Source organism: Triticum aestivum, chromosome 4B (assembly GCF_018294505.1).
Source record: "Triticum aestivum cultivar Chinese Spring chromosome 4B, IWGSC CS RefSeq v2.1, whole genome shotgun sequence".
Classification (NCBI taxonomy): domain Eukaryota; kingdom Viridiplantae; phylum Streptophyta; class Magnoliopsida; order Poales; family Poaceae; genus Triticum; species Triticum aestivum.
In genome coordinates, this window is record NC_057804.1 from 448,674,532 (window position 1) to 448,684,333 (window position 9,802).

At 51.3% G+C, this 9,802-nt stretch overlaps 2 protein-coding genes across 3 annotated transcripts; one reads left to right on the forward strand and one right to left on the reverse strand.

The window, feature by feature from the left end:
- The first annotated feature begins 797 nt into the window (after window positions 1-797).
- On the forward strand, window positions 798-5,656 carry LOC123092636 (uncharacterized). 2 transcript variants are annotated; one of them, XM_044514445.1, is made up of 4 exons: window positions 798-1,268; window positions 1,369-1,460; window positions 2,537-5,022; window positions 5,134-5,656. In XM_044514445.1, exons 3-4 carry the CDS (start codon window positions 2,629-2,631, stop codon window positions 5,419-5,421), a joined length of 2,682 nt encoding a protein of 893 aa, XP_044370380.1. In that variant the 5' UTR covers window positions 798-1,268; window positions 1,369-1,460; window positions 2,537-2,628; the 3' UTR covers window positions 5,422-5,656. The 2 variants fall into 2 exon arrangements, with proteins under 2 accessions (XP_044370380.1, XP_044370381.1); XM_044514446.1 differs by having other exon boundaries at window positions 798-1,263.
- A 308-nt stretch (window positions 5,657-5,964) lies between these two features.
- On the reverse strand, window positions 5,965-9,239 carry LOC123092637 (uncharacterized). Its single transcript, XM_044514447.1, has 3 exons — window positions 8,748-9,239; window positions 8,253-8,639; window positions 5,965-6,899 (listed from the first exon to the last, which is right to left on the reverse strand). The coding sequence occupies exons 1-3, from the start codon at window positions 9,060-9,062 to the stop codon at window positions 6,261-6,263; spliced, it is 1,341 nt and encodes a 446-aa protein (XP_044370382.1). The 5' UTR covers window positions 9,063-9,239; the 3' UTR covers window positions 5,965-6,260.
- Between the last annotated feature and the right edge of the window lie 563 nt (window positions 9,240-9,802).

Consider the following 9,802-nt stretch of genomic DNA (forward strand, 5'->3'; position numbering starts at 1 on the left):
AAAATAACACGGTAAGTTGCATACCACAGGTGTGGTAACTTATGTAGGCGGGGCGTGGTAATTTTTGGCACAGAAAAAAAAGTTCGTCGCAGCATACCAATATCGGATTTAGTTCTCGCGGCGAATCTTTTATTTAAAAATTGTTTTGGCATCTGACCGATGTTTGAGCTACAAAACATTTAGAATTTTTGAAAAAGGTGAATTTAGTATGACATCAGATTTTTTTTTCATCTTCTAGTGCATGCATGTAATTAGAGAAAAAATGCACATGAAAAAAGAGTGAATCATCCTAATGTAATCATGCATGTAATTAGAAGGAGAAGGGGGTGTATGATAGTTTTAGCTATATGACACATCGTGTGCTAAATATCAGGGTCGCAGGCCCCTTCGTGCCACACGTATGTCACTTTACCATCTTTTTTTTGAAAAATAAAACCCATAGAAATGCGCTCGTCCGGCCGTCCGTCAATTAATCCGCAACTGGCTTGGCCCGGCGAAAACCAGGTCCGTATACAATAGCTGCACGCGCCGGACGGGTCACGAGAGAAAACCACACGACACGGTACAGCGCACAGACACAGGAGGGGCGAAGTGAAGGGCAGCAATAATGGGGGATGGGTGGCGCGAGACAGGTAGTAGGGGTAGGAGTAGATAGAAGTCGCCGTCCCGCGCCGGGCGCCGTGCCTACAGCAGGCGCTTGCTGACCTCACCCACCCTCACACGCCTCGCGCCCCCGCACTGCCGCGACTCCGACAAAACCGCCCGGCCCCCCACCACACACCACCCCGGCCGTCCGCCCCCGCCCCGCGCTTTACCCCTCCCCCGTTCCTACCACCTCAAGATCCGATCCATCGCACCCCACCTCTCCAGTGTGATCGTCCGCCTCCTCCTCGTGACCCCCGACGACGACGACAACGGAGGCCAGCTCAGTGGCTCGCTCGCTCGCTTTCTCTCCCCCAAATCACTACTTCTACCATTACCGGCCAGACCGAGCCGCAGGGCGCTGCTACGAGGGAAATAGAACCGTAGAAGTAGAAACTCAGCAGCACCACCCGCCACCCACCTACTACTAACCGATAGATAGATAGGCAGGCGGGGTATAGGAAACGGGAGCAGCAGCAGCGTACTACTAGTGCGACCACCACCACCACTACCGCCGTGCTGCACCCGCCTGCAGGTCTCTATCTACCCAGTGTCCACCTGCGGCTTTCTTCCCTCCCTGCGCTTCACTCCCTCTCTGCCCGTCGCTCCCTTTCTCGCCAGGTGAGGTGAGGCGCCTTCTGCTTCTCGGGTGGCGCAGTGGCGGCCGGCGGCTCTTTGTTGCCTGGGTTGAGCTCTGCTGATCTGCGTTCTTCTCTGTTGTTGCAGATCTGCTGCTGTTGATCCCCAGCTCGGATCTTGATGATTTGGGGGCTCTTCTTCAAGTGATTGCTGTTACTTCTTTGGCCTGCCTCTACCTGGTATGTTTGTCAATTACTCCAGCTGTGTGTGTTTTGTTTTCTTTTGCTTTCTGGGTAATGTGTGTTTTTTCGATTCTTTGGGATTAGTGCGAGAGAGTGAAGAGTGGAGTAGTACTATACTACACTGGGTTTCTGTTCAGGTTTAATGCTGTATCCCACATTGTAGATTCTTCATTAACCAGCCCCCCACCCCCATCGTGGGTGATGCAATCTGTGGACTGGTCCGCAAACAAGGAAAACTTTATTTTAATCTACTTCATGCTAAATTCGAGTCGCAATTTCTTGTCTATCTTCGTTATTCAGTGTCCGGCACGGCGGATGACCCATCAATCAATCATCTATTTTTTTCTTTCTTCTGTTAGTATTATCTTGTATATGTACGAGTACAGTTGTACAATTTTTTTCCTTCTGGCTGGTAGTCAGGCTTCCACGTTCACACAGGCTCACAGGATTATGTCTTGTCTTTTCTCATGTTCTCCACCAAAAAATCAAATGGACAAATAGGTTCCCTTTTCTTTTCTTGAGGGAAACGGGGAAAGATGGTCCGATGTAGATTTAATACTGGACTAGTACCTTGACTGAATTATTGAAGGCTGGCTAGACCCCGTGCGTTGTACTTGTGCATCACTACTATATATTTTTTAATACAGGCTACCGCACGGTCTGCACTAATATATGAATAGCTTCACCCCGACCTCCCAACTTTGTTGTTCCCTTTTCCTTTTTTGTATCTAAGATTGTTAACATATCCAAATTAGAACATTATCATGTCAAAAATTGTCTGTCTGCAAGTCCCGACCAGCTGAGGGCACGGGGACACGTCATAAATCATCAACCCAGGATCCCTGGGAGACAAAATGATGTGATCATCCACCGACAGATTCATGGCTCTAAATTAAGATAACCAACACAATATTAAATCTGTACAGCGACACTGTGTGCTATTGCTGATTACTAACGCCGGTTAATTTGTATTCTGGCCGGCAGAAATATAAAAGCTCCTTGTTTGACTGAATATGAGCCCCGGGATTTAAGAGATTGTGGTTTCCTGAATCTTTTTCTGTTGAACCTTTCAGGATATTGGATTTAGTCAGGTGGTGATTTCTCCTGTTGCTCATACACCAGATAAGTTGAAAAGGTGTGCATGTTATGTTAAACCGTCACAAAGATGGCGACAAAAGGACAGCTTGTTAGAGAAAGGAATGTGAAGATCACATCAAGCCGTGAAGGTCGTCAAAGGGGTAATTCACACTCAGATCAATTAGTGCAAGTTCCGAAGCAGAAGGACTCGGCAGCCAGTGGAAACATTGATGGAAAATTTGAAGATAGAATCAGAGTTGTGAAGAATGACAAGATTCGTAGGCAGCGAGAACCTCGAAATGCAGAAGGGGATGTAGGCTTGAAGAGCTCAAAACCATGGCCTGCACGAAAAGCAACTACTGTTGATGAACTTGTCAAGCATATGTCCAAAGTTCCTTCATATTTACAGCGCAAAGAGACGGCTGACCATCTTCAGGACAAGGCACTGAATGTTGGGGTTCTTGAGTGGGGCCTTCTCGCAAGGTGGTCTCATGAGCAAAAACATGAGCCCTGTAGCAGCCATGGAGCCTCTTCATCTGATACCAGCAGATCTGTTCTATTCTCTTCTCCATCTCATTCTTCTGCAAGCCCCAGCAGCAAATCTCTTGATAGCAATCAGTCTCCACTGAATGACCACCAGCGTTGTTTTATGAAGTCTCAGCAAAGCAGTCGTGTGGACAAACACCATGAGAAGGCCAATTCACCTAGCCCAAATTCCGCAGTGTTGAGCTTGTTGCCAGGGCATGGCAAGCACCTTCGTGCAGAGAACAATGGTAACAGTGGTGGCTTAAATTTCAGCGAGTTTTCTCCCCCCGCAGACTCTCTGATTGCTGCCTCTGGGAGTTGCACGCCGCATGATATGGTTGATGAAGATACTACAAGGAAGATAGAGGAGGCTGTTCATCACTGTTCACGCAGGCTTTTTACAGATGATGATAACACCGGGAGAAGTTTCTTCACACCCAATGACGATGATTCCATGTGTGTTGACCCTCTGCAGAGCAATGGCATCAGTGGTCTAATACCTAGCGCTGTGCTGGAAACAGAAAGAAATGGCAGCACGTCACCTGTTGGTTTCTTGGAGGATATTGGCCAATCCCCTGAATTTCCTCGTATTCCATATTCATGTCCACTCCCCATCATGGATTCCACTGAAGAGCTTGGCACCAGTAGCTCTGCAACTAGAGATACTTTTGTTTGTGCAGCTGTAACAAAAGGTGAAAACGGTAACAGACACAAATCTCCTGTTAGTGTCTGCAAGAAACCCCTCATGATTAGCTCAAAGTTCACTGATATGGATGTGCTGCCTGATCGCCACCTTGTTTCTGGGCTGAATGGAGTGAACAGATGCTCTAGCCTGAAGGAAGCACCATCTCCTCGACGGCCTGACACCTCTGTGGATAAGATTAATGAGGACAAGCGATCAAACAGCAGAGGTAGGCGCAGCCCATTAAGGAGGATGTTAGATCCACTATTAAAACCTAGGCAATCATCCACTTCTGTTGCGCCAACTCAACCTTCATTTGTTCCAAAGTGTCATCTGTCAACCAATATTAATAAGCAATCTCTTAACTTGGAAGGGTCCGGGTCACAAAATGTGCAGCGTAGGTCAGTTGATGCAGTAGTCAATTCAAATAACCATGCTGAAGCAAACATAAATCAGCCTCCTCGTGTGCTGTTGAACAGTGAGAGGTACCTCAACCAAGAAAGGGATTCAACAACAACAAGGCAAGCGCTTCTTCAGCTAGCATGGAAAAACGGCCTACCTTTATTCATGCTTTCTTATGGTGATTCTGATATCCTGGCGGCCACTGTGAGAAGGAAGGGCATCTCTGATAAGGATGATCTGGAAAGTGCATACACTTTATTCACTGTTGAAGAGCCCAAGAAAAAGAGTGGAGCTTGGATCACAGCAGGTAATAAGAACAAGAAACATCAGTTGGTATCCAGTATTGTTGGGGAAATGAGGATCTCACGACGAAAATCGAGATGCTGCCATGCAAAAGATTTTCATGTGCACAGGGAATTTGTGCTGGTTGGTTCTGAACTGCTACCAACACCTGAGGAACCTGGTGATTCACACATTAGCAGGGAAATTGGGGCTTTTATCAGCGCAGTTCCTCAAACAGTAGAAAGTCCTCATCAATCATCTTCACAGAATTCTAGCCGAGATAGTTCAGCACCAATTGGCTGCTCTTGCCCTCCTCTGGGAAACATCTACCGTAACATGACAAATGCTAGTTCAGCTCCAGCCAGTGTTATTGCCATACTACCGAACGGCTTCCACGGCGCATCAACTTCTGGACAGCCTTTACCTCTGATGGAGAGGTGGAGATCCAGAGGATCATGTGACTGTGGTGGGTGGGATGAAGGTTGCACGCTGAGTGTCCTCACCGACAACACCCAAGGAAACCAAGGATGCAAGTCTATTCAGGTGAACCAAACGCAGGATGGCAGCCATCGATTCGACTTGCTCTCTCAGGTGTGCCTTTGTGCTTCCCTACTCTTGCTTGCTTCAATGATTTAATATCAGTAGCCATGACATAGCAAATCAACTGACGTTTGATGTAACCTTACCTGTATTTATTTGCAGGGTCGATCACGGGAGGATCGTCATGCCTTCAGTATGGTTTCGTTTAAAGAAGGGTTATATGCAGTCGAATTCAGATCATCCATTGCTTTACTTCAGGCCTTCGCTATGTGTATAGTGATGCTTCATGGGAGGAGCCCTGTGAGGACGCAGGCCGATTTGCCAACCTCGCAAGACGATGCAGTCTTTGCCGATCATAAGCTGAAGGCTATGGCAGCAGCCGGCCAAGGTAGAGCTCCGGCCAGCTATGTGCCGCGTCAGCCACCTCTATCTCCCGTAGGGCGAGCCTAGCCAACAAGCTTGTCGCGATAAAAACGATGTGTTTCTTTTCATTTTTCTCTTGTAATTTGAGCAGTGCTGCTGGGCCAACATATAATGGTCCTTGTGCGATTCTCACACATGGCAAGAATCTTATGGAACTGGCTTTAGGCATAAGCTATAGCTAGCTGTACATGTAAATGTGACTATGTGATGCTGCTGCAAGGCTCATCTCAGTGCTTATTTACCCCTTTCATGTGCTCTCTTCTATGTGACTGACAGTCAATCCCATGCAGTAACGGTATGCTTATTTATTACTACTAGTGATCTAAAAGGTCTTATATTACTCATATTTAGTTAGAGAGATAGTACATTCTTATTCAGAGAAGTGTTGTTCACTGCAGTTTCCTGTTAGCTCGGTCCGCTTGATTGCCCACACTTCCTAGTGCACTCTGCTCCCAGGAAGCCGTCCCTGTGGCGTCATACAATTTCTTCAGAAGAAGGCAAGCTTTGTCTCGTCCTACATTTTCTTCAGAAAAGGCAAGCTTTGTAAGACAAGTTATTTTGTCTATCATGTGACCAAGCAGAACTGGGAGATTCTTTCAGATTTACATTGACGGAGCTTCGTTGAGCTCATTACAATACATCTTCTATAATTAGAGTATACACCTAGTCCGAATTACTCACTACTACTGTACGAAGCTCACTCCCAATTCTAGCTTAGGCTTTATCCACACCTCATCAAAAAGGTAAAAGAAAAGAAAAGAAAAGTCTCGCCTGAAACATATTTACAGATCTTGTAGATATTTGCGACGGTACACACAGCTCTATTGTACTACTATGTGTTCTGTGGTGGTGTTGGTATGCCATCATCATCTGGCAAGCAGCGACTCCGTTTCGTCCAGGTTGACGGCGGCCACCTGCGACGGCCCTACGCGGACGACGGCCACGGCCGGTATCCTCAGCGGCGGCGGGCGCGCGGCCTTGACGACGGCGAGCTCCTCCTGCTGCTGCTGCTGCGATTCCTTGCCGCCGTCCCTGAGGTCGCTGGGCGGCAGGAAGCAGTCCATGGAGAGGCCCCAGATGTTGAAGTCGACCTCCTCGATGTCCCAGTGCTCCTCCATGCGCGTCCGGGTGTTGCCGTCCTGCGTGTCCCCGAAGCGGACGAGCGAGACGGCGGTGCGGCCCGAGTGGGCGATGTTGACGCCGTCGACGGCGCGGTAGTCGCGGAGGCGCGACTCCATGGTGGTCTCCCAGAAGACGGAGCCGCCGCCGGACTTGATCTGCAGCAGGTGCGAGTCCTCCAGCTGCACCAGCAGGCCCGTGCGCTGGCTGAAGTAGCCCCACACGGTGTGGCGGATGATCTCGACGCTGCTGCTGTTGCGGGCGCGCAGGCTGGACGCCTCCGCCTCCACCTTGAGCACGAAGCAGTCCTCGCCGTCGATGCTCCGCTCGCCGATGCACACCGAGTCCTCCGCGAACAGGCTCGCCGTCAGCATCGGGTCAAGCCCCTGCACGTCCATTCGTAGAGAACACACACGTCAGCTCCACGTCACTACTCATTTGTCCACCCCAAATCATCAGCCGCGTGCATGCAGATCATGCAGGTGCGAAAAGTAGAGAGTTGACTCCATGGTCAAATTAACAACGGGAACGGGTCCGGTGGACGGAGCACGCGGCGAGACCAGACTAGTTTTTTGCGCGATCAGGTTGGTGCGGCGCGATTACCGGGAAGAGTCGGGTCGGGTGGACGATCACCAACCGATTTTGATGACGGAGGGGGTGATGAGTGATGAGGCCCATGTCCATGTGGTGTGTCCGGGCGGCCGCACATGCCCGCACGTTGGCCCCCTCCCCCTAATCACGCCGCGCCCTCCGCGCTAACCATAGGTATGTCGTCATTGCGGCAGTACTAATTACCTTCCCAAGCAAGCGCGTCCGAGCGACAGGATACCGCCGCGGCATGCAATGATGGACGACGAGTGAGTCCTTCGCCCCAAATCCACGTAACGTACCGGCGAGATACCTGGATCTCCAGCGCGATTCGATCTTATCCCCGACATGGTCCATAGACCTTGACGACCAATGATCAAAAGGCGTAATTATGTCCCCGGCCCGTGCGCGCGCGCGCTCGGGAAATTAACATCCCTTCTCCTCCGCTCTGCCCCGCCGACAGCGTGCAGGGGCGATGCATGTACTACGTGTACGTAGGACTGTGGTGATGATCAACGTCCCTCTACGCATGCACGCGGTACAGTCGACACCGCGCGCACCGACATACACACTGTAGCGATGATAATGGTGTTGCACCCGGCGTACGGCCTGCCCCAGATACTACTCCCTCCGTCCGAAAGTATTACCCTGCCTGCTCGTAAGAATACGGGCATCGAATTTGCGTACAAAGCGTCAGCGTCTTGGTTCATGTCCATGCTTTTTTTTTTCCAGAGAAGTTCATGTCCATGTTAGCATATACGGCAATACCAACAAGGCAACCACTAATTAAGAGCCATTGATCGATGACAACAATGGGCTCGCCCCCTACGTCCGACCAACTAGCAACGTCAGACTCGTATCACCAGTCCAGCCGTAAGCTGTCTACTTGGTAATTATTTTCTTTCTTTCTTCAATCAAAAATCTTAAGCTCGTCTGGTTGTTGCGTGAAGCCTAATCACTGCCCTAGCTAAGCTAAGCTAAGCTACGTGAGAGTTCATTGCGTTCAGTAGCATGCTACGCGACCACGCATAGTGGCTAGTAAGAGTCTTTGGATACGGTACGCGTACGGGAGTACAAAAAAACACGTCCACGGTACGGTACGGGGCAGCAAGAGAAACGGTAACGTGTACGTGTGCTCGTACGATACGCACCTGGAGCGATCTGCGGAGCGGGCGCGGCGGACCACGGGAGGCGTGGGACTGGTGCCATGGCGTCTGCCGCCAGGCCACCTTGCCGTCGCTGCCGGCGCTGATCTTGCAGCCGGACACCACCAGCTCCAGGCACCACAGCTCCGGCTTCTTCTGCCACAGCACGAACCCGCCGATCTCGCCGCCGGCGCCGCCCTTGCCGCCGCCTTTCTTCCCGCCGCGCTGGGCGCCGCCATTATTGCTGCTGCCGTCCGCGTCGCTGCTGTTGAGCTCCGCGGCCGTCATCCGCACCTTGCCCATCGCGTACATGCTCGTCACTTTGTTCAGCGCCCACTCCCCGCCGGACGCCGCGATGTACTGCTGCACTATGTACTTGGCCGACGACGATTCCTGCCATGCCAATTCAGTCACATCACACGAACGATTATCGTCAGAACCAATCTTCTTATGTCATCAGAAGCTAGAAAACCAATCTTGTGTCGTTAGAACTGGACGTACAATGGGATCGCCCTTGAGCTGCTCGCAGAGCACCGAGGAGGGTGACTGCTTGGCGTGGCTGACAGGGAGCGGGATGAGCGGCGCGCCGATGACGCCGAGCATGAGCTGGAGCTCGCCGCGGCTCATGGAGCACGGCTCGCCGGCGCCGGAGCGGTCGGCGGCGTGCGAGCGCATCCAGGCCTTGACGCTGGCGCAGCCGAACCTGGAGCCGCGGGAGCCCCCGCCGGCGCCGGAGAACATCTCCTCGGGGATGGGCACCTCCAGCACCGTGTCCAGCGCGTCGTCGCGCTCCAGGTTGGGGCACAATTTCCTCATGGGGCGCGCGGGCGGCAGAGGGGCGCTCTCCCACAGCTCAATCTCCTCCTCCTGTGCTTGGCCCTGGACGCCGCTGGCTCCGTGGATGCGATGCGATGCGATGCCCAAGTGTTTGTTTGCTTGAGAGAGAGAGCGCACGCAGGCTCCTTTTTGTTGGGGTTATTGCGCCTCCCCTCTCGTCCTGGTCTCGGTGGTCTTGTACCGGTTTTTCATGGGTCGTGCGGGCGGCTGGCAGCTGGGCCCGGAGATTTGCCCTTTCCTTTCGTTATCTTTCCTGGAGTCTGTCTGGTCGTGGCCGCACGCTCTGCCCTATCTTGTTTAACATTTTCTTTTTCTAGATTTTCTCGGCGCGTCAGCGCGTCAACAAAATTATACATTTCCCTTGTGGAGTTTCAACCTCCTCCTTTTCTGCTGGGCTATGGCGTTCCCACGCGCACGCTTCCTTTAGTGGAGTGCATGTGATTTTCCGTGGACTTCCCGGTTTGAACCGGTTCTTGTGAAACCAAAATTTGGCCTAATACGACCTACTAGTCCCCCATGTTTTACTCGCCAACTACGGCGGAAAGGGAAACATTCCTGCATGTGTAAGGTCATCAAGAGCATGACAATAGTTCAGAAACAGACTGAACTTGGAACGGTCACCGAGGAAGTATGTATCCATCCTTGGCAAGCAATTCGACATGGAAACTTGCGTGCTGCTCTTGTGAGTCAAGGCCGATGAACAGCGAGCTCCTCCCGTA

Excerpts from the sequence above, each read along its gene's own strand:
- LOC123092636 (XM_044514445.1), top strand. The coding sequence starts at position 2,629 with ATGGCGACAAAAGGACAGCTTGTTAGAGAAAGGAATGTGAAGATCACA. Across the intron at positions 5,023-5,133 it reads GATTCGACTTGCTCTCTCAG|GGTCGATCACGGGAGGATCG; the intron begins GTGTGCCTTTGT and ends ATTTATTTGCAG.
- LOC123092637 (XM_044514447.1), bottom strand. The coding sequence starts at position 9,062 with ATGAGGAAATTGTGCCCCAACCTGGAGCGCGACGACGCGCTGGACACG. Across the intron at positions 8,640-8,747 it reads AGCTCAAGGGCGATCCCATT|GAATCGTCGTCGGCCAAGTA; the intron begins GTACGTCCAGTT and ends TTGGCATGGCAG. Across the intron at positions 6,900-8,252 it reads CGCTCCGCAGATCGCTCCAG|GGGCTTGACCCGATGCTGAC; the intron begins GTGCGTATCGTA and ends ATGGACGTGCAG.